Consider the following 24,526-nt stretch of genomic DNA (forward strand, 5'->3'; position numbering starts at 1 on the left):
TGCCAAGGAACTGATAAGGTTCATCAGATCTGGCATGGGGGGGGGGGGCGCCACCTAAATTATATAATTCGATATTTGAATGATCAGTATTAGTAATTGTATTATAATTTGGTATTGTTAGAACAAGGCTATTATTGGATTGTAATTGAAAATTAGTAAGATTATTATCAGATCATCCCTAGTTGAAGGTTTATTCACATGAAGGTTTTCTTTTGGTACCTCTCTAAGTAGCTTGAAGTTTTCGAAGACAGAATCGTATCTAAGTCTCTGTTGCTGCTCTCTTTCTTCCAGAAGGAATCAGAATTGTCGTCCCAGTTAGAAAAAGTGCTGCTTCTCAATTCGGAGGAATCAAAGTACCTGGGTGGTAAAAGAGAATGTTATTGGACTACTGCTCTGGAGGGTCCCCCTGGCCTTCGCGGGCAGCAAGAGCTGAGCCTTTAGCTGAAATTTGGGAAGGTGATGCTTTCCTCTAGTTCCAATCCAATGGCAATGCATTTTGTTACTTAGAAGGCATTAGGTGATTTTCCAGCACCAGCTCTTCAGGAAACATAAGCTACTAACCTGTTCACATGACCAATTAATGCCGTAACAAATCAGGATAGGAATGAGCATCAGGCCTTCTCATTCTGCTGCCTTGCTTCTTCTTGGCTCCTCCTTTCATGCAGGTGCTTCACATTTAGCCATAGCTTCACATTACCAGCCAACCTTCTTGTTGTGCCTCAGGATAGTCATGCCTGTAGTCATGCCTGACAAAGGAATTCTCCCCCCAAGGAGGCGAGTATGGTGGCTACATTATTAGGTTTCTGGAGCCACGTTAAGGCACATTGACTTATCCAGGCCTTTGGTGAAATTTAACTGGACTGTCCAAGGTCCTAGGGCTTGTGTGAACAGCTGTTTCATAGTTTTACTGTGTGTGATAGTTTTCAGAAACGTTACTTGGTTTGTTGTAGGTTTTATAACTTTGTTAATGTTTACAAGCCACCTTAAGATCTATTTTGATGGGTAGTTTAGGAGTTCCACAAATAAATAATGTGAATGCCAGATTAATGCATACCAAATCAGCCAAGATTCAGAAGCTAAGTTTAAACCAGGCTTCCTCAAACTCAACCCTCCAGATGTTTTTGGCCTACAACTCCCATGATTCCTAGCTAGCAGGACCAGTGGTCAGGGATGAATGGAGTTGTAGTCTCAAAACATCTGGAGGGAAGTGTTTGAGGAAGTTTGGTTTAAACCATAGTTCAATTGCTGCTTCCTGGTTCCTCTCCCTATACTTGAAAAGGATGCTGCATTTAAGTGCCACAAGCTCATGAACACCTTGGCTTATTAAAACCAGAATTTGGTCGTGTGAACACAACCAACACCTGCAGAAATGTTAAAAAAAAAAAAGGAAGGTATTTATGGATATGAGTATCTCATAGATAAACAGGGTTTCACATCCTCCAAAACTATATGAAAGTCAACATGAAAACAAGGTGTTTCATCGATTTTCCCTCATATCCCCATCTACAATTCAGTTCATGACCTTCACTCTTATGATTTTCTAAATTATTAGTACATTGCATCTGCTGAAACTGCTTTCAAGAGTTTGAACTGGAAATACCAAACATTTTGCCACTGCCTAAATGTTTTCATCTTAATCCAACCAAGTAAGTGAAAGTGTTACCTTGAACTAGGGGATGAGAAATATGAGTCGACGTCATCATTATTATTGTACTTTTTCCTTGGTTTTGCAATTATAGGTGTTTCTTGTTCTATGATCTGCATATCTGAAATTACGGAATGGGAAATGCCACTGGGATGGGAGAGAAGATAGGACTGCGTTAGCATTAAACGGACAAAGAGAAATTCAGTTAAAAGGACAAAGCCCATCTTATGAATTGGATTCTCAGTAAACATCTAATTATAATAGGCCAAGGCCCGATGTAATAATCAAGCTTAATATAACAAATCAAATTTCAGATCTCCTCAGCCATGACAACAAGATTTTAAAGTACAGTGGTGCCTCGCAAGACGAAATTAATCCGTTTTTTCGTCTTGTGAATTTTTCGTCTTGCGAAGCACGGTTTCCCATAGGAAATGCATTGACGGTTTTAAGAAAAAGGCGCAAGACGTTTTCGTCTTGCAAAGCAAGCCCATAGGGAAATTCGTCTTGCGAAGCAACTCAAAAAACAAAAAACTCTTTCGTCTTGCGAGTTTTTCGTCTTGCGAGGCATTCATCTTGCGAGGTACCACTGTAGCTTTAAGGGAAAAAATCTTTCTGCAATCTTTCTGCAATCTCATGCTGCTCTAGAGCACTGGGTCTCAAACTGATGCCAGACATCCTAGTGAGGCCAGGACATTCACTAGAAATTCTGAAGCTTCTCCCTCACTTATTCCAATGAGTAACTTTATTAGAACATAAAGACAGCTTTGTATTGAAGCGCCTAGAACATGGGTAGGCAAACTAAAGCCCGGGGTCCGGATCCGGCCCAATCGCCTTCTAAATCCAGCCCGCGGACGGTCCGGGAATCAGCGTGTTTTTACATGAGTAGGATTTGTCCTTTTATTTAAAATGCATCTCTGGGTTATTTCTGGGGCATAGGAATTCATTCATTATTATTTTTTCAAAATATAGTCCGGCCCCCCACAAGATCTGAGGGACAGTGGACCGTCCCCCTGCTGAAAAAGTTTGCTGACCCCTGGCCGAGAACATCGAGCAAATGCAGCAGAGATTAATTATGGGATCAGCTTTCATGGATTAATCCTGCTGTTTATATGGATGTCTGTCACTTCACAAGCTTAATTCCAGTGCCTTCCGCAAGCCATGTCAGTTAGTCTGCTGCAGAAAAGGCAACACGGCAGTATTGTGGTGCTAAACATACCCAAAGGCCTTCACAGCATGGACAACAGCCCACTTCATTTGATGGTGTCCTTCATGCATCTGACAAAGCAGACTAGCAGTATACGTGCCAATGTTTATACCACAACAAATCATTAGCCAAGGTATTACAAGGCACTGGAGTTTTGCTGCAGCACACTATATGGATACCTCTCTGGAATTAAAAATTCGTAGCAGCCTTCTCCCTACCCTATTCACCCGTTTTTCATTCCTTTTGACCCTGGGCAGAGAAAGGTTTGAGGATTGCCAACTATGTTTTGCCTTGAGAAAATTCTTGGCGGAATAGCATCAGGAACCTTATGGTAGTGCTGAGTGGAAGTACAGATTATGTAATTCATAATATTTATACAAGCCTTGCTCTCTTGATATAGGCATTTAAAATTATGCATAATAATAAAAACTACACATACTAAAATCTGATAGAACTCAGTACACTGAGAGAATATTAGTAAAGAAAACCTTCATGGTTTACTCAGCCTCCAAGTACCTTTTACCCCTTCCCCTTCATTATTCCCATTAAAGCCCTTATAAGGATCACAAGCCCAAAGGCAACCTCACAAAGGGAAACTGTAAACACAGAGATCAAGAACCAAAGAACAAATGAAAGATCACAGTAATATTTTTGGGTTTTTTTAGCAAAACAAATGGCTTACAAATCGTGATTTGGGAAAAGGAACCATGATCCCAGCGTGAGCCTTATGCTAAGCCAGGAACCATAGTTCCCTGTTCCTGTTCACCCCAGGATAGGAGTAAAGTGGGAGCATTTTCTGTGTTCATGGTAAACTATTAGCTATGGCTCCTTGTGACATACTCCTCCAAGTGCTAAACAAATGATGAGGAGCAGGGAGTCAACTTGAGTGGACACAACAGAAGTCAGACAGGCCTCTGAAACATGAACTTCCTTTTCCCAAGCAGTTTTTATTGATGATGTTGTTGTATTTTTGTATGCTCTATACTAGTAAAGGTAAAGGTACCCCTGCCCGTACGGGCCAGTCTTGACAGACTCTAGGGTTGTGCACTCATCTCACTCTAGAGGCCGGGGGCCAGCGCTGTCTGGAGACACTTCCGGGTCACGTGGCTAGTGTGACATTGCTGCTCTGGCAAGCCAGCACCAGCGCAGCACACGGAAACGCCGTTTACCTTCCCGCTAGAAAGCGGTACCTATTTATCTACTTGCACTTTAGGGGTGCTTTCGAACTGCTAGGTGGGCAGGAGCTGGGACCGTAGACGGGAGGTCACCCCGCCGCGGGGATTCGAACCGCCGACCATGCGATCAGCAAGCCCTAGACGCTGAGGATTTACCCACAGCGCCACCCGCGTCCCATGCTCTATACTACCTTGCTGTATTTTTATGAAATTGTCTATACGTATTTAAATAAGCAAACATTTAGTAATGTAGTTATAATTTATTTTGTTTTAGGTACCCTGCTCTGCGATGGCAATGAAGGAGCAATATATATTTTATTTAAAAAAAAAAACAATACATACCTTCTATTGCTGTTAAATCCCATGCCAAGTCTATCTACCTCACTTTTCTTTTTACCAGCCATATTTATTTTTTCATCTTTCATCTGAATTTCAAGATCTTTGTAGGCCAGTCGTAATGATGACACCCTAAAAACAGAGCAGAGTCAACGCATTTCAAATGGAAACCTGAATCTCCACCCACCACCCACTGATCAATGCAGATAACAGCAATAGCAGGTGATCAAAAGTGCCCGCTAAGGTGTGAGATGCTCTTCAAATGCATGTGCTGGGACTGCATGCAGCTGTCATATGAGGATTGTGTGGGAAAAGCACACACTGAGCCAAAACCTTTTCTAGCTTTTCCTAACAGAAAAGGCTTTTTCACAGAAGAACACATACACAAGTCAAACATGTCAGAAGTATAGCGCTGCTCTAAGACGGGGCGGGCGACCTTCCAAAAATGATCTGTGGAGCTGTAGTAAAAGGTAAAGGTAAAGGTACCCCTGCCCGTTCGGGCCAGTCTTGACAGACTCTAGGGTTGTGCGCTCATCTCACTCTATAGGCCGGGAGCCAGCGCTGTCCGAAGACACTTCCAGGTCACGTGGCCAGCGTCACAAGCTGCATCTGGTGAGCCAGCGCAGCACACGGAACGCCGTTTACCTTCCCGCCGGAGCGGTCCCTATTTATCTACTTGCACCCGGAGGTGCTTTCGAACTGCTAGGTTGGCAGGCGCTGGGACCGAACGACGGGAGCGCACCCCGCCACGGGGATTCGAACCGCCGACCATGTGATCGGCAAGTCCTAGGCGCTGAGGCTTTAACCCACAGCGCCACCCGCATCCCTGTGGAGCTGTAGTACAGTCAGGCAAAAGGAGTCAAAAGGCTTACAGAAAGGCACAATGTCATTGGCTGGGCAAGAACAGTGGAGTTTGAGTCTGACCACCTAAGGAAATGATCCTCCGGTAAAAAGGACAGGGCAACGTAATCAGAAGAGCGGGCATTTGCTGAAGCTTTTCAGTGTATCCAAAAGCATGGGTTATTGCCTACCAGAGTCAAGTGCAGGCCTCCGCTTATGCATATTAGGCTCATGCATGTGTATGCACACAGTGCCGGGAAATAGTTAAATAAATCAATTCAAACTGCGTAAACAGCAAAAATGGCTCCCAAAGAGCGGGAAAATCCCAGCAAGCTTGCAATCCCAGGAGCCTTTGCACAGACCTTTGAGGCCTGCGGAGAGTTGGATTTTGAGAAAGGAGATTTGGAGGGAATGGCTGTGGTGGAGTTTGGCGGATTTTTGTGGGTTTCTGAATATTTAGAGGGTGTTTACAGGCTTTTTAGGTGGTGTTCACACTATACACAATTTCATGTATATATACGTAGTACCCAGGAACCTAAATTCAAAATGAATCTTCACCTCTCTGCAAATTCAATGCAAATCGCAACACAACAGGGGGTGGGGGAGATAATTAACTCAAAAATCTTATTGATGGATATATGTTTAACTGCCTGTTGTACATCTAGCTTTCCACCCTAAGAAGTACAAGAGGCATTCCCCTCCCGGAATGGGGATCTCCAGCCTACATTTTCCCTCTGTTGCCCCCGTGCTCCCCTTCAATTACATTGGTACATTCAATTGATCTCCTGCAATAATACAACCCAGAAACAAATGTAAATTTACAAGACATAACATGACCACCAGGTAGTATCTTGGATTGTCAGATACTTATTTAAAAATACTTGCAAGGGAACAAAAGTTAAGAGGAGAAAATAAGGAAATGAAATTGAAATGATTATCACAGCTAGATGAATGAACACATATTAATAGGGTTGCATTCACTGGAGTTTTTGCAATACAGCTTCTGATCCTGAAGCCATGCAAGTAAGTTGCAAAAGCTTTCGCTCAGCCAACGTGCACTTGACTTTCCAATTAGAAAAAACACACTTACTTTTATCTCTCTCTGACAGCATTAACAAAATCAAGAAGGTAAGAACAATATGCGTCTTCAAAACAAGGTGCAATTTTTGTGTGTGTGACCCATGAATAACCTCCTAAGGGGTCATGACATGACAGCACAGATATTCATAAAAGTTTTAACTAAGATGTGTTGAAATGCCAAAATGTTTGCAGGTATATTTTAAAAGGACAAGCTGGGGGCTTTGTATTTGAATGTGCTATTTTCCCCAAACACCTTAAACTATCCCTGAAAATAACTGGGGCGGGGGGAGAAAGGAAAGTATTCAGGGATATATTGCATTAAAGTAAACTATGCAGTCTAGGGGCGGTATCCAACTAATAGTTCCATCTGAATAACGATTTATCCTTGCAACTTCCTGCATGCCCCTTACTTTGCTCTGGAGATTTCCACACGCTCATCGTGGAATATAAACTAGATCGCTGCTTTGAGAGAGCCATAATAATTGCTTGGAACTCCTAAAAACGCATTTATGCTGCCACCTGGTGGCCAACTGAAAAGTAGCTGGGCATTTTAACAGGAAGCTTTCGCTTCAAGCAAGTCATTTCTCTTCAGTCTGCTTTGTGCTGGACATCGTCTGAATATCCCTAAATTGCACAATTCAGCCTAGGATTTGTCGGAATCTTATAGACACTCGTTGCTACTTAAAAAGGTAAAGGACAGTTAAGTCCGGTCGTGAACGACTCTGGGGTTGTGGCACTCATATCGCTTTACTGGCTGAGGGAGCCGGCGTTTGTCCGCAGACAGTTTTTCCAGGTCATGTGGCCAACGTGACTAAGCCGCTTCTGGCAAAACCAGAGCAGCACACAAAAATGCCGTTTACCTTCCCGCTGGAGTGGTACCTATTTATCTACTTGCACTTTGACGTGCTTTCGAACTGCTAGGTTGGCAGGCGCTGGGACCGAGAGACGGGAGCTCACCCCTTCGAGGGATTCGAACCGCCGACCTTCCGATCGGCAAGCCCTAGGCTCTGTGATTTAGACCACAGCGCCACCTGCGCCCCATCCTTGCTACTTAGGAATAAATAAATAAATAAATAAATCCCACTTTAAAGGTGCCAAGAACAAAAATGCTGCACCCATTTGCCTGGAAACCCGCAAGCTTTTTCCACTGACAAGATGCATGCAAATTTCATCCTTAAGCTCTTCAATGGAAGCCCCTGGGTCCCCCAACAACCCTTGAAATACACCTGGTTGGGGCTGACGGGGCGAGGCGTAGTGTTTCAGTCGCTATGCCCAGGCTTTGGAATATCCTCCCAAAGGAGGCCCACCATCCATCCTATCTCTCCCATGGCATTTGGCTACACTGTAAAGATCTTTCTTTCCAGGAAGGATTTTGGTTAAGCATTTCACATTTGCCAGAAGCTGTTATAATCATTTTCTTGGGTGCTTTTAATTACCGTTTTAATCTCATCTGCTTTTTAACATTTTATTTCTCTAGCCACTTGTTAAAATTTTTTTTTTTTTTTAGTATTTTGTGTTTTTAAATTGACTACAGTCTTGAAGGCTGTATAAAATGTTTTGAAATAAAAGGGAGGGGATTGCCTAAGGGGGAGGTAGCCCACATTGTGCGCTACACGCGTTATTGGAATGCCACGTGATACCATCCACTGCTGTCTGGGGCTGATGGGAGTTTGAGTCCAAGGATATCTGGAAAGCATCACAAGTCTGAGAACATCCTGTTATCATAGCTTGCTCAAACTGCTTTTCAACTCCATCAGCTACGCTTCAGACTAAAGGAAAACAGGTGCTTCTTAAAGAATAACAGGTGCTGTCTAAAGCATGGGTAGGCAAACTAAGGCCTGGGGGCCGGATCGGGCCCAATCACCTTCTAAATCCGGCCTGCGAATGATCCAAGAATCAGCATCTTTTTACATGAGTAGAATGTGTCCTTTTATTTAAAATGCATCTCTGGGTTATTTGTGGGGCATAGGAATTCATTCCCAAGGCCTGAGGGACAGTGGACCAGCCCCCTGCAGAAAAGGTTTGCTGACCCCCTGGTCTAAAGCATTCCCCGCATCAAGAACCATTCAGTACAACTACAAAAATCCAGCTTACGTATTTGCTAAGCAAACATATTATACATGCAAAGTGAGCTACACTCACAGCGGCTCTTCCTTTTCAGTTCTTTTGCTGGCATGCATATCTTCTTTCATTTTATCTACGGCTTGGGCTTGCTTCTCAATTTCATTAAAGCTCTTGCTGCTCATCTTCTGGGCCCCCAAACCACCTTTCTTGGCTCCAAGCTTTAATGAGAAAGAAATAAAGTCATTTTACAGTCTGAAATGTCAGTGAATAGAAGGAGGGGAGAGGGATAGGACCAATAAAGTAAACTAAACAAAGGCATCTGTTTGTAGAGGTAGGTAAAGAAACTACATGTGCATTTGTTCTCTCACATTGTAAACAAGAAAAGTAAAAAGTTCCAACAATGGCAAGGGGCGGCTGAATCAAGACCCAGTTTACACCTCACAGACAAACCAAACCCCAATTTCTCCTGCACTTCCTGGTTTGTGGTAATTAGATAATTTCTTGTTAGATGCTTACTTAAATTGAGATGTTGATAAGAGAATAAGATATAAATGGATTAAGGTAAATAAGTGAGTAAGCAGTAAAAGATGGAAAGAATTTGCTGACTTGATTAATAACTGGAATACAGAAGGGGAGGTGGGAGGAGGCCGAGGAAATAAGTTATTGAAAAATAGGTGTTGAAGGATGGAGATTTATTTTTTTTCTTGAATGTTTTTGCTTTTTGATTTTCTTTTTTTCCCTTTGTGCTGGTGGGAAGGGTGGAGGGAGGGTGTGGGATTTTCATTATTCTTTTTTGTGTATACTTTGGTTTTTGCCTCTTTCTCCTTTCTTTTTTCTTTTTTCTTAATCTTGTTGCATTTGACTCTTTGTTTTTTGTAACTTCATGTTTTTTGGAAAACTAATAAATATTATTAAAAAAAAAACAGACAAACCAAACCCCAATTTCTCCTGCACTTCCTGGTTTGTGGTAATCTCAGGTTTTGACACCTAAAGGTATTTTGCCTTCAAACCACAACATGAAAGATGATTCTGGGATTTAGAAGCACCCTATAGTTAGCAGTCGCCATAGGTCTCGCTAGTTCGGACGCCACCATGGCAAAACCAGGAGCAGAGGCGAGCATGCCATCCCATAGCACACTCCTGATGGCCAGGCCATGATTTTTCAGCAATATGCAGCACTATGAAATGTTAGCACAATGCTTACCAATTGCGGCAAATACTACTCCTTGTACGCTCATGGTCAAATTACATAAAATACAGTGGACCCTCTGGATATGAATCTACCATATTTTTCGCTCTATAGGACGCACCCTGTTTTAGAGGGGGAGAACAAGGGGGGGGAAACTCCCCTCTCTGCTCAGCACCCCTTCAGCGAAGTGGCAGGAGAAATGGATTCCCTTCCATATATCCTCCCGCTTGGCTGAAGGGGAGCTGCGCAGCTCTCCCTCTCTGCTGAAGCCAGGAGAGTCTTGCTCTCCCGTCTTCAGTGAAAGGAACCTGAAGCCTGCGGAGCGCAGCGGGAACTCGCGCTGAAGCCTATCCCTGAAGCCTCTGGAGTGCGGAGGAAGCGCTCCCTCTGCGCTTCGGGGGCTTCGCGTTGCTATCGCTGAAGCCAAGGAGCCTGCATTCGCTCCATAGGACGCACACACACATTTCCCCTTAAGTTTTGGAGAGGAGAAAGTGCGTCCTATAGAGCGAAAATACGGTAATTTGTTCCAGGATCCGTGCGCACCCCAAAAAATCTGTATCCAGAGGCCGCCGCTTCTGCGCATGTGCGAGCAGCAAAACCCAGAAAAATACTTCCAGGTTTGCCGCTTTCGCAACCTGAGGGTCTACTGTACAGATAGAACAAATGTACTCTGTTACCAAGATACAAAAGTCATCTAGGGTGCCATATAACTGCAGAAATACCTCCCGCTAATTGATCACTCCTTTATTCCAATGCAATGCTTCAGCATTCCGTATTCTTCGCCCTATAGGACGCACTTTTTCCCCTCCAAAAATGAAGGGGAAATGGGTGTGCATCCTATGGGGCGAATGCAGGCTTTCGCTGAAAGCCTGCACCGACCCCTCTCCCTCTCCAGACTTCTGGAAGCTATCCGCAAGCCGTGGGAGCCCGCGGGAGTTCCCCCCGGGCTCCCCCGGCTTGCGGAGAGCTGCCTGCATCCCGGAGCCCCGGCGCACTGAGCGGTTGCGCCGGGGCTTCGGGTAGCTCTGCGCAAGCCGCGGGATGGCTCCCCCGGCTTGGGCAGCACTGCCTCTTATCCCGAAGCCCCGGTGCGCTGAGCAGTCGCGCCGGGGCTTCGGATAGCTCTGTGCAAGCTGCAGGAGAGTTCCCCCGGCATGCGCAGAGCTGCCTCTTATCCCGACGCCCCGGCGCGCTGAGCAGTCGCGCCGGGGCTTCGGGTAGCTCTGTGCAAGCTGCAGGAGAGCTCCCCTTGCATGCGCAGAGCTGCCTCTTATCCCGACGCCCCGGCGCGCTGAGTAGTCGTGCCGGGGCTTCGGGTAGCTCCGCGCAAGCCGCGGGAGGGCTCCCACGGTTTGCGGAGAGCAGCCTGTTCTGGGGGCTGGGGTCGGGGGAAGCTTGGGCTTCCCCTGTCCCAGCCTCGCGCCTTGGGAGGGAAATATTTTTTTTTCTTTATTTCCCCCCAAAAAAACTAGGTGCGCCTTATGGGCCGGTGCGCCCTATGGGGCAAAAAATACGGTACATATTCCTACATGCATGAAGAACTGAGCCTGGGGGTGAATGCTCAGCTGAGTCTCTCTACGTATAGCCTTTAAGTAAACAAACAAAGCTGGAAGTTTGTTAAGTCAGCTCTTTAAAAGGGGACTAGAGAGCTGGATCCAGTCTCTCTTCCATGCCAAATACAGTGGTACCTCAGGTTACATACACTTCAGGTTACAGACTCCGCTAACCCAGAAATAGTAGCCCTGTTCAGGGAAGTTTTTAATCTGTGATATTTTACTGTATTTTTTGTTTCTATGGAAGCCGCCCAGAGTGGCTGGGGAAACCCAGCCAGATGGGCGGGGTACAAATAATAAATTATTATTATTATTATTATTATTATTATTACCTCGGGTTAAGAACTTTGCTTCCGGATGAGAACAGAAATTGTGCTCCAGCGGCATGGCAGCAGCAGGAGGCCCCCTTAGCTCAAGTGGTGTTTCAGGTTAAGAACAGTCTCAGGTTAAGAACTGACCTCCGGAACGAATTAAGTACTTAACCCGAGGTACGACTGTAGCTAATGAAAAGGATAATCAGCTTTTGAGAAGAGGACTACATGCATGCAGGAGTCCCAATGTTTATTATGGATTTTAAAATTTATTTTGGTGTTTTATACCTTTTACCTAAAGACAAATGGCAGTGTACAAAAATTCAACATAGATCCTATGGAGAAAACCAATTTACAATGCCATTAACAGAAGAAAACATGGCACCGAATCACTTACCCCCTTTCTTGCTTGATTTGGCTTCTTCTTTATCATTGAGCTGGCCTCTGAAAAGTTAAACACATATTTCGTCATGATCTGTATTTTTTGAGCATGCAAATGTTCTAAACAACAATCTGCACAAAAGCATGATGTATCAGCAAGCTTCCCCCTTTATTTTCCTTAACTGAAATACAGCAGTTTCATTAATAAAGAAATTAGCAGTACAGTGTAGTATGAAATGTCTTATTTTCAACATTAAAATATTAGCTACAGTATAAACAAAGAAATTTCTGTGAACTGCCAAAGGGCAAAGGATATAGCAATTCAGAGAAGTTGTCCAACTGACAAGCATACCTCCTTGATATTTAACCAAAGTTGTCAGATTTTACACACACACACACACAGTACAGAAGTATGAACAAACTATATGCCCCGGGGCAGAATGGGGAGGAAATCAAGACACTAGGCACAAATTAGGAAACCAGTTAATAACTTATATGCCATCTCCAAAAAATAGCTTAGGGAAAGTGTGCTTTTAAAGAACAAGGCACCTAGAGAACAAAATCTTCCTCTCTCTAATGCATTTAGCTTCCACCCTTCAACTCAAAGTTTCAGAATAGAACTTCGGGTCATAAATCTAAACCAGCAGACATTAAACCAGTTGATACACCTTAAGAGCAATACTTGGGAAGACTGATCTACTCAGCACTAAGAGGGAGACTGGACCCTTCCCCACACCAATAAAAGGAAATGAGACAAAATCATGGCGGTGACTAGTCATGAAGGTTGCATACTACCTCCAGAATCAGTGATGGCATGTTGCTGGGGAACAAGAGGAGACTGCCCTCATATTCTGCTTGTGGGGATTCCAAGAGGCTTCTGACTGGCACTGTGAGAAAAAGGATTCTGAACTGCATAGGCCTTTGGCCCCAGCCAGCAAATCTTTTCTTATGTTCCCAGAGCTGAAATTGTTAATCATGTTTGTTGAATATAAGATCCACATTCACAGAAATAAGGATGAAGACCACTCCTATATGTGAGGATCTCCAGACTGATGCCAGCTTAATACCTCAAATACTGAAGTATTAAATGGTCAAGAGGATATTCAAGATGTTTAAGAAATGTATGGGAATATCAGCGATCCAGAAATACAGTTGGGGAAAAAGCATCTAAGGCTGTGTAAATTGTTAGAGGTTGGAAGGTGTTTGTAGAATTTGCACTGTTAAAACAGAAAGGGGTCAAACCATCGCAAGAGGTGTTGAAATTTTGGGAGGCTGGATAGTTACAATGGAATGGTCGCGGTGGTGGGGGGCACATTTTTATTCTTATTTATTTATTATCATTACTTTCTCAAAATAAAACAAAAAACAAAAAATGAATTTGTAAGAGGGCGATACATTTGCTTAAATTGGTGTAAGAAGCTAAGAAAACTGTTATAATGCTCTATTCCACGGAAGTCCTAAATGTGGAAACTCAAGCAGTCAAACAGGATATTTAAAAAGATCCACGGTCACCTTTGCTATGTGTGGTGCCTGAAGCATTTACATTCTCCGAGTTGGCTAAAATAAGAGATAAAAACAAACACACGTCACTAACTAAAAAGGTCAATGTTTTAAATAAACAACAGAATTTATAGTACATGGCAACTGCTGGACCCTAAAGGCCAAACTATTGCGGGGCAGGGAGGGGGTTAAGCGTATGATACTGTCTTCGAAGATCTGCACTATTCCAGACTACAGCTGGGGGAAATTACAGGTCTAAACTCCCCTATGTTACAGATGCCAAGACTTATAACAAGCTAGCCTGTTTTTGCCAGATGTGTTGGTTTTCATATGAAAGGCTTCATCATGGAGGAGCATTCAAATATGCAATCCCCCACATACATTCCGACCTGTGACAGGCTCAGGAGGCCTTTATCATTTTACATTTCTCAGAAGAGAAATAAGCATCGTGAATGGAGCAAAAGGGCACATTTAGATGCACTTCAATACTGCCCATACCTAGATATTGTGCTGGCTCTGGTGCCAGTCATTAAATGTTCAGTGCAAAATTTGCACTGCTTTTCCCAAACCAAACTCACTTCAAACATGTACACGTTAAAACACACAGGACTGTTTTGGACTGATTACCTAGTGAAGCTTGTGGTGAGACACTAAGGCAATCAACACTTGGTCCATGTTCAGGATCTTCTAGATATATAAAAACATTAAGCACAAATAGTCCATTTTAGAATATTCAAAAATACCTTACTAGAGAGATTTCCCCCCACAGACACTCATGTCCCCCACCCCGAACTTCCACTCTCTGTGAACTTTTTTCACCGGAAAAATAAATTAATCACAGTATTAAGAAGTTGGAACTGCAAGTGGATTACAACATGAAAGTGGCAACAGATTTTTGTAACTATGCTGCATTTCTATCATGTTTGAAGTTGTGCTTCAGATGCAGTGACAATAGAACTGGCTAAGCTATTATTCATAAAGCAGCATAAGACATTCCCCTTTTGCAGAAGTTTGTTAAACACAGGTGCCTGCTTTTTTGGCATCTATCGTTATTGCATGTGCAGCAATATTATAAAAGGGCAGCACAAGAATAAGCAGTAGCCAAGAATGCGAAACTTTAGTCTAAAAACTCTGTCTCTCCTCCTCAAATTGTACCTTCTTTGCTCTCTGAATCATTTTCTAGAGATGTCTGTTTTAGAGTACTTGTCTCCTGGTGTGATAACTCCCATTCTGTGTTGATAACCTGCAGAAAAGGAAAAATTAGTTACTACTATCTATTTGGAGTAAGCCCAAAGTAACCCCAAAACTGAAGTAGCTAAGACACTGGTTAATCTCAATGTTTATGCCGTCATGAAAATTATAGACACACATTTAAGACATCTAAAATTTCACACCTACGTTTTTCCAGTAAGAAAAATTATGAATCATCTATGGGACAAAAGTAAAGGATCCAAATAGTTCTGCCATAACTTGCCACTAGAGTATTTTCACTCATTTACATAAAGTTACAGAATTAGATAAGACAACTGCCAATTCCGTAAATTCAACAACCCTACAAACATTATTTAAAATCAATGTAAACTTGATTACAAAGTGTTGTATTTTGTATAAACAGTAACTGATAGCAATCATTGTCACAAGACTGATAAAAAGTGATGCACTTTCAGATTTAACATTACATGGCAGGTCACATCTTACTCAATCAGGCCGAAGCGGGGGATGCTGGATGCACATCTGGTCACCAGTGCAGAGTGGGAGAGCAAGGACTAAACTGCCACCTACCACTATGATCAAATGTAGGAAGTGCAATGCTGTGTTGGCATAAACTAGTGACATCATCTATTCTGCTGCTGAACAGAGGCAGCTCATGCCAACACAGGGATAACACTGCATTGCCTTCGATCTGTGACTAGTCCCCACCCTCCCACTCTTGGTTGTGGTGGCCAGGAAGAGCATGGATCCATGGCCCTCTCAAGACAATAGATGGGACGTTTACTGTACATCCATGCATGGGCCAGAACAGATACTGAAACTTTGCTACTTGAGAAATACCAGAGACTTAAGAAGCAAAATTCAACTTATTCTATACCCGAGGAGTAACGTGAGATGCAAAGAAGTCTTCCTCTTTTTCTTGTGGTGATAGAGGAGGGGCTCCACTGCCATCTATCCACAACTAGAACAAACACAGCATGTCATCTCATGATGTTCCCTCAACAATGTATGTTTTAGGCATAATCAACAGCATGTACAGACAGTTTCATAAAGGCATCACACGGGACTAGTCTTTGAAACGAAGGCAAACATACAGGAGTGCAAGACCTATTGGAAATGTTGCAACGGATACAGTTAATGTAAGCATTCAAAATCTGATGGCTCCTAAGCTCCAGACAATTTACACTGGCATTCATATGCTCCAATGAAAATTCAGCAGTTCTCAAATTCTTTCAGCATCACCATTCCCTCTTGACAGCAAATTTGGGTCATCAGCTTGAAACTGACACAAGGCTACCCAAAAATAAGGTCACACAGATTCTAGACACTTGGGATTTCCCTAGGTATAGAGAAATGTAATTTTATAAATCAAAAGAAAACAATTCAAGAAAGAACTCAGTTCTATAGACTTCCAAGAGCCACAGAAAATCAATACTAGAGTAGACCATTGTATTGCCCAGATAGGAAACTTCCAGGTTTATATTCAAAGCCAAAGACAGGCATACCTCTTTGTATGCCTTGGTGGGGTGGGAAAACACACTGCTGCTACCCAATCATAGCTAAGCTAAAATGCTCAATTTCTCTACTGTTTCCTATAGGCAGCTGTAGTCCTTTTCACATATTCATCATATGAAGGGAGCTCCATTCTGCAGAACAAAGTGTAGACTTCCATAAAGTCACACAAATGTGAAGATAAATATTACATTTAATGGCCTCATATAAAATACAGTTAATAGAAGTAACTAAGGTCAGAAAAACAGAAAAAATATTTCAAACCTATATAAGTTGTCATTAATTTTAAATATGATCAGTGCATCAGATTAACATAAGAGTGATTAGATCAGGACTATAAATACATTATAATTGCATAATAAATTCCCCATACCCGTTGATATCCAGTCAGATTATTTCATTGTTTTTTTAAGCAAGTGCAAACACAAACAGCCAGGAACAGGGTTTTTATTGTAGTCTCTGTGGAACGCTCCCCAGGCCCCACTCTTTAGCAGCCATGCTCCACACCTACCATATGTCTCCTTGAATAATGAGAATGTCTCTTCATTTCCTTGGGTGGAGGTGGGGGGGGGGGATTTACAGGGTGTTTATGTCAACCTCTGGCTTGCAGGGCTGGAACACAGCCTACTGTACAAAGGTCAGACTGACATTTATTGCCCACTTTTCTACGCAGCCTCCAAAAATTTGACCAAGTAGGAATGAGGGCCCTTGGACAGAAAAAGATTTCATACCTCTGCAGTAAAGATTAGGTAGCTACTTTTTCAAGGGCTGCAAGACTTACAGTCAGTGTTAGAAACTCAGATCTATAAGCTAGATGCCAAACGGCTCCTTAAACCAGGTGACAGTCATTTCAGGGCTGGGTGGCTTCAAAGTCATATTTTTCCATACAAATTTTGGTTCCTGAAATTCATTCTGATTGTGTGTGAAAACATTCCAGACCCAAGAATCCCCAGGAATGCAGCTCCAGATGGTGGAGACAACCATGTGCCGTCCTGCCGCCTGGGCATCTTCACTTGGTCACAAGTGGCCAATAGCCAGATGCAATGCGCCTGGCGAATTTTGAACACTGCTTAGGGTGCAGTTCAATGTTGCTTGAATTGACTTCCACTTGTGCAACAGAACTTCATCTTCCTCTCATTCTCATTCCAACCCTCCAGAGAAGATTTACCGTATTTTTCGCCCTATAGGACGCACCGTCCCATAAGGCGCACCTAGTTTTTTGGGGGGAGGGGAAATAAAGGGGGGGGGAATATTTCCCCCCCAGGCACGGGGCTGGGGCGGGGGAAGCCCGAGCTTCCCCCGACCCCAGCCCCCAAACAGGCAGCTCTCTGCAAGCCGTGGGAGCCCAGCGCTGGCTCCCGCTGCTTGCGGAGAGGTCTGCGAAGCCTGGACGCGCTGAGCTTGGCGCGCGCAGGCTTCAGCATGCAGGCAACTCTCCGCAAGCAGCGGGAGCCCAGCGCTGGGCTCCCACTGCTTGCGGAGAGGTGCGCGAAGCCTGCGTTCGCCCCATAGGATGCACACACATTTCCCCTTCATTTTTGGAGGGGGGAAAGTGCATCCTATAGGGCGAAAAATACGGTATTTTGACTTTTATAAAATATGTTTCACAGTTCATACAAAATCAGTAAACCTCTTGGTCACACTTTATGTTGGTGAACATATTCAACCTCCTCTGATTGCACAGGTAATGTATTAATTATACAGGTACTGTACCCCAACATAAACACTTCTGCAACTTTGGTGAAACTGTATGATGAACAAGATTGTAGTTGGTGCAGTAAGGCAACATGCCAAGTGATGACAGGCTGATAATTGGGGCCAAAAATATGTCATTTCAGTGAAAATATGGTAGTGGAATCCCTCCCCCCAATTTTCTGTAATAATCTGTTCAGGAATGCAAAGCACACTGGAAATACAATTTAAGTGATTAGTATTAATCAGGGCTTTTTTTCTAGAAAAAGAGGTGCCAGAACTATGCCTAAATGCTACAGAGGTGACAGAATGCACCAAAGAGATGACGGAAGCCATGATATTAATTGATACAGCATCTTCCATCTTTCCTCATTACTGCAACATTCTTAAAGAGGTAAGCAAATGTCTGAAGACTATGTGATTGGTTGCATATCAGCTTTATAAACATTAGATTTCCTGGAAACACAACAGTGGTCTAACAAGAAAGTAAAAACAAGAATCAATGGATGAGGTAGAGTGCAGATCACTTACATCAGTACCATACTTCCGTGTTGCATGAGCTGCAAGCGACTTAATTTTTTCCCTGTAAAGTTGAGCAGCACGACTGCTATACTTAGCATTGGTGTCAGTTGTAGTGCAACCATGTTGGTGGAAAAATGCAGACTACAAAAAAAAAAAGAGTACATTAAAGAAAGACAATGTGTGTATTTTTACAAGCATTTGAGGGTGGGTTTATTACTTAAAGTTAAAGCAAATGTATTTTATGTTTGGGTTATGCTATGTTAGGGTGGGTGAATGTTATCAAGAATCCTTGTATGTATACAATGAGATGAAAGTTGTAGCATTTTTCTATACCATTTACGTATTTTCCATCTGAGTGTAAATTCAAATATCAAATATTCAAACATCAAATCAAAATTTATTGGTCAACCAAATACAGGTTATAGCCAAAAAAGAAAAGAAAGAAGATTTTAGCAAGAAAACAAAGTTAATGAGAACAAGAGGCTAATATACAAGTAATAAAACATATATAATACATACACGTTTGGAGTAAATATCAGGAGCATGAGAAAATCAGGTAGCCATTAGCAGGATTGCATGCACTCAAGCATTATTTTTAAAAGTGTACACGGGCAATCCAAATTCTATAACCTGTATAAATTGTGCAAAATTAAAGTTTCTGATTCTGCAGTTGATTCTGCTGCTGATAATGTATTCTGGTTTTTCTAGAACACAGAAGCCCTAACCCCGTATCAATGAGAAAACAACCCCAGATTTCAGCAGGCATTGTTCATACATTTTCAAGCATATGTTTGCATCCATAAGGAATAGAAACTTGCTTGTAAACAAAGAAAGAAGGCAGGATTCTCAGAAGCAGAATTTTGTGTTCAGTACAGTATTGCTTGCTGTTCTGGGAACACTTTGTGGTTAAATAAATGGGGTAGAATTATATACATAAATCAGGGGTGACTAATCTGTGGTTCTCCAGATGCTGCTGAACCACTGACTGGGACTGGTGGGAATTTAGCCCAGTAACATCTGAAAGGCTACAGGTTAACCACTCAGGTTTAAATTAAAAAGTGCAGCTTTTGCACCCACAAAAATAACACAGAGAGTGAGAGTGAGAGAGAGAGAGAGAGAGAGAGAGAGAGCGCTTCTGCAAAATATGAATGATATGAAACCGTTCAGGGAGTAAAAACTCAACTTCACAAATAAACTTACAGCATTAGCATTTCCTCCAACTTGCATACATCTCAGCTGAAACCATGACCAGTTAGAATCTAATTCTGTAGACCTATCAAAATTAAAAAAAGAAAAAAATTGAGAACTTTTCTAACCATTATTTCTCAACAAAATCTTGAAGCAAAACTTTTTTGTTGCTGTTAAGTAAATCATGACACTGTGTAATATGCTGTATTTACCTATTTTTTAGACCTGCTAAGGAACAGATGATTGTTATTATGTGTTCACATATAAAACCACAGAATACAAAGAGGGTGCACTTTCTTATTCCCATGGCTGTATATGCTTCGGAGGATATTCAGATGAATTACTTTTTTAAAAAAATTGAGTCTTTAAAGCCAAAATACAAAATTGTCAATTATGTGGCACAGTCATCTAAAAAGGGAAACTTCCATTTATACTTCTTGGCATTCTAGCTCCTGTAAACAGAACCAACCAATCTTTAGGAAAGCTGTTCTAATATTCAGTATTCAAAGTATGAAGCTCAACCACCAACATGACACAGGGGATTGGTTGGTAAAGCAAATAAAGATTGTGATATTCAGTATCAGATATATGACTCATAAATGTTAAGTTCTAAAATGTAAACACATGATTGCAGTTTTCTAATGCACAACCCTCAGACGGCAACATTCACAGTAAAGCTGAAGGCAATCAAATCTTTGTTTATATTTAAAACCACTTCAATTTAATAAAAATATAAACGTTTCATCTCAATGGTAAAATGGAAAAATCCAATAATTTCAACAGAAGTACGTTTATATAATTTAGACCCCACTGTTTCAGACTATCCAAGAAACCATTTAAAACAGTTAACACAATATCACCATAGAATTGTAGAGTTGGAAGGGCCCCCCAAGGCTCATCTAGTCCGATCCCAGCAAGTGGTGCCCCATCCTATTTGAAACTATAGTGGACTCTGCTTAGCTTTGCAACCGTTCTAGCAGTTTCATTGTTGCATCACTAAAGGTAAAGGTAAAAGCAGTAAGAAAGCAAGTCAGCAAAACAAAAGCCAGGTTAAACCGTATCCAGAATTTCAGGTCTGATCCAAAAGGCAACTGTCTTGATATTGAAAGAGCAATTTTCAGATCTTAACCACTCCTTGGGAACCACACCAAAGAAATTCTCCTGTATCTACTATTGATGCCAAAGTAGCATTCTGAGGGTGGGATTCAATGCTTTCCCTCTGTCAACAGAAGGCCCTCCAGAGTAGATTTATGGTGGCGCTAGAGGCAGCAGCGGAGGGAAGACATTGCTGAAAATTGCCTCCCTCCCTCATTTTGACGACAGGTGCCTTCTGTCAGGAGAAGAGCCGTGTCGGATACCATCCTTATAAAAGAGGCACACAAGATGAACAATCCTTTTACTTACAAATATGGGAGAAAGTCAGACAAATGGGAGAAAGTCAGGCAAATGCAGTAACACAGAAAAAGCATCCTCAATCCAAAAACAGCATGCAAATTCCTTACCGAATGAAAGTCAAGTGAACCCCAAGTGATCGATGAGTCCCTGAGCAGTCAATACACAGGAAAACGCCATATGTTATGCTTGCCCAGCTTGGGTTTTTCGCTCCACAGTCGAAGCATATCTAGAAAACAATACAAAAAGTGTATAGCATAGTAAGCATCTGAACCACAGTGTGAGACCTGCAGAATAAATAGCTCTAAATTACTCCGGCAAATGAGCTGAAGTAAGGCAAAAAGTTGGTTGCCTTGATGTAACTTCTAGTGTACCTGCAGTCTTTGAAATTAACTGGGCAGAAGGCACATTTTGGACCTATCAGCCACTTTGACCAAGTGAAGGTTCCTGGGTGCCAGGGTGGTGCCTGACATCTCTACCACCTGGAGGCGCATGCCTGGGGAACCTTGGATCTTGCCTGTTTTCACACACTAATACTCCATCCTGTAGAATTCTATCAGTTGTATTTTATCTGCACAATCTGAGTAAATTTCAGAAACCAAAATACTTTTTCTGTTCAGCCTGAGCGGGAGCAGTGAACAACATTATAGTTAATTTTTGTAGCTTGTCTTCAATTACCCCACTCCACTGCCCAGCTCACAGTTGTAAAGAATATTCTCATGTTATGAATGGTCTGTGTCACCATTAAGAAAAAGAGGTAGGGATAGGCCAATATCTATGAGGATTGTCCTTGAATCAAGTGACTTGTCTTCAAGTTCTCAATGCTCTTAACCTAGCTCAAGGTTTCCATCTGAATTAGCCAGATGTTTAACTGATGGATACACAGGTGGCGCTGTGGTCTAAACTACTGAGCCTCTTGGGCTTGCTGACCATAAGGTTGGCAGTTTGAATATCCTGTTGTTTTGTCCCAGCTCCTGCCAGTCTAGCAGTTCGAAAGCACACCAGTGCATGTAGATAAATATGTACCACTGCAGCAGGAATTTAAAGTGTTTCCGTGCGCTCTGGCACTCATCATGGTGCTCCATGAGCTGGAAACAGTTTAGTCATCTTCGCCACATGACCCAGAAAGCTGCCTGCAGACGAACGCTGGCTCCCTCGGCCTGAAAGCGGAGTTGAGCGCCGCACCCCAAAGTCGAATTGGACTTGACTTAAACCGTCTAGGGATCCTTTACCTACCTTAACTAATAATCAATCACAGTCAGTCTATCATTTGAAAAATGAGACTTTAGAGCCATCTTGCCCAAAAATGGCAATTAGACATTCCGTTTTGACAACTGTAATCTTGATTTAAGGAGCCACTTGGCACCTAGTTTATATATCTGAGTTTCTAACACTGTACCTGCAGGTGGAAGACTGTCATCTAGCTGCTTCGGACTATATGGTCTATCTCTTTATTAGGTCACCTATCAGAACACTGTACAAAAGAAGCCAACATGTCTAGGGCTGCAATTCTATGCACACTTAACTGGGAGTTAAGCATCTAGAGCACAGTAGGCATTCTCCAAATTACTATACATAGAATTGATATCCACTCTGATTTATACAAACAAAAAACATTCACTAGGATAACTGTCACCATCTGACACCTCCTAACATGTGCACATGAACAGACCCATTAACAAACATTAATATGATCCAGAACAATATACAACCTAGTTTTTAAACTGTAAGACTTCAGAGCACCTACCAAGGTACCAGAAGAACATGTTACTTTTATCCATTTGGCAGCCTCTGAATTCCAAATCCTCCTTGTTATGATCATGTCCGCACACAGCTACCTCAAAACCACTTGACTGAAGTAACAGTGGCCTTATAATCCAACATTTGAACTTTGTGAACCTGAAGATCATATCTACATATCACTAAAGAGCTATAACAGAGCAGTAATTATTTTCAGCTAGCCCACTTGCCAGCAACCAATTTGCCTGAACGGGTTTGCCCTGCAGCATTTTTATTTCATCATCTTATAAGATGATTTCATCATCCTCGTAGCTTAATCTGTTATAACTCAGAACAAGTTCGGAATCACTGCTTGAAATGAACATGCTGTTTTACACATATTTCCACAAACCATCAGAACAGAAGATAAAGTAACTTGACTTTGGGCACTGTAACCGATCATTATAAAATTATACAGTCATGTCAGAGTGTGCAGGAATGAGCAAACAAAATTACACGAAGAAAATACGCAGAAATAACTGCCTGTTGGAAAAGCCCACATTACAGTGCTCCTCCTATTCTGAAAGGTCACTGACTCATTCTTCACCAAGAAGAAAATGGAAAAGACAAAATCAACTGCAGCCCTAGTTCCTAAGCCACCTCATCAGTTTTCACTCCCTTCCATGCTGTGCTTTAAAGGAATATTGCCAACAGTGACAAGGCAGACAGAACCTTGACCATGAATTCCAGCAAAGAAAAAGGAGTGAGGAGTTCTGGGCAGGAAGCAGATGCACTTCACCCTACAAAAGGCAAGGGGTGAATCACAACGTCAGCTCCACAATACATGGATGGATATAAATCAGGAAGGACACATCTACCTACATAGCTGTTTCCCAGTTTCCCTATACTTGATCCAACGTTTCCCAGTTTCCCTATACTTGATCCAAGTAAATCAATGTGCCCTTTTTTCTTTTGTGCTTGGCCTTGGGCAGCAGAAAAAAGAAAGCTGGAAGCAACTCACCCAAAGTCTGTCTGCAAAAAGAATGCAGCAAAACCCTTAAAGATTTCAGCCCCTTCCTCAAGTCCCTAGAAATGAAGTCCTTTGCAAGAGGGAGACCTGGGTTCCAATGCCCACATCATCCCATGAAGCTCACTGGGTGATCTGATCTTGGGCCAGCCTTCCTCTCTTAGCCTGACCGACCTCACAGGGGGGTTGTTGTGACGATGAAATGGGGGGAGCGGGAGGAGGAGGAGGAGGACCGTGTGCACCACTTTGAGCTCTTTGGAAGATCAAGGCAATAAACAAACAAATGCAAAAAATAGAAGAGAAACGAATCTGGCCACGTCTACGGGAAAGCAAGCCCCGCCTAATCGGACGGAGCTTGCTCCCTACGTACCTCGGGGTGTTAGGATCGCAAGCGCAAAGCGCCTGGCGGATAACGCGATTTCGGGGAGGGAGATCGGAAAGCACGGGGGGGGGGCGATGGCCACAGAAGGTGCGAAATCACGAGGAGGATCACGATCTCCGTGGGATCTTGTTCTCCTCGCGCGTGTTGTGCTGCGAAGCGGCGGCCCGGGGGCGGCAGGCAAAAGTAAACAACCACACGGGAACCACGAAGCTCCTCGGGAGAGGGAGACGCGGGCCGGGCCGGGAGGCGGCGGCGGAGGCGCGACGTGTCAGCGGAGAGAAGAAGCCCGCCTCCCTCCTTCGGGCCGCCGACCTTGCTTACCTTGTTGGTGGGGACGGCGCGGAGCCTCCGGAAAACGGCGCCGATGTCCTGCTTGCTGGGCTCGCACATCCTTCCTCTCGGCAGACCCGGAGGCGACGACGACCAAGCCGCCTCAAGAAGCGCCACGGAGGGAGGAGAGGGAGGAGGGAGGCCAACCCGCGCGCGCCTCGCACGCTCCCGCCAACGGGGCGGGGCCTCCACGCGGCGCCGCGCAGGCCCACGTCGCGCCACGCACGCTCCGCGGAGGAGCGTCGCGGGAGAACGGCTGATTTGTTGGGCGC

General features: G+C 43.2%; 1 protein-coding gene across 8 annotated transcripts in view; it reads right to left on the reverse strand.

Moving 5' to 3' along the window:
- Positions 1–24,526, reverse strand: part of ARFGAP3 (ARF GTPase activating protein 3) — a 35,808-nt gene extending 11,282 nt beyond the window's left edge. Inside the window, exons 1-13 of one of the 8 annotated variants that reach the window (XM_083440812.1) lie at positions 24,246–24,526; positions 20,907–21,025; positions 19,417–19,489; positions 18,226–18,357; positions 15,368–15,451; positions 14,434–14,521; positions 13,906–13,965; positions 13,291–13,335; positions 11,795–11,841; positions 8,423–8,562; positions 4,367–4,492; positions 1,664–1,792; positions 220–357 (exon numbers count right to left, since the gene is read on the reverse strand). In XM_083440812.1, the coding sequence (XP_083296938.1) occupies positions 220–357; positions 1,664–1,792; positions 4,367–4,492; positions 8,423–8,562; positions 11,795–11,841; positions 13,291–13,335; positions 13,906–13,965; positions 14,434–14,521; positions 15,368–15,451; positions 18,226–18,357; positions 19,417–19,489; positions 20,907–21,025; positions 24,246–24,314 (1,250 nt within the window). In that variant the 5' untranslated portion in view covers positions 24,315–24,526. The remainder of the gene's footprint in view (positions 1–219; positions 358–1,663; positions 1,793–4,366; positions 4,493–8,422; positions 8,563–11,794; positions 11,842–13,290; positions 13,336–13,905; positions 13,966–14,433; positions 14,522–15,367; positions 15,452–18,225; positions 18,358–19,416; positions 19,490–20,906; positions 21,026–24,245) is intronic. The other 7 variants (XM_083440813.1, XM_083440816.1, XM_083440814.1 and 4 more) reach the window with 7 other exon arrangements.

This window comes from Podarcis tiliguerta, assembly GCF_965153285.1.
Source record: "Podarcis tiliguerta genome assembly, chromosome: 5".
NCBI lineage: Eukaryota > Metazoa > Chordata > Lepidosauria > Squamata > Lacertidae > Podarcis > Podarcis tiliguerta.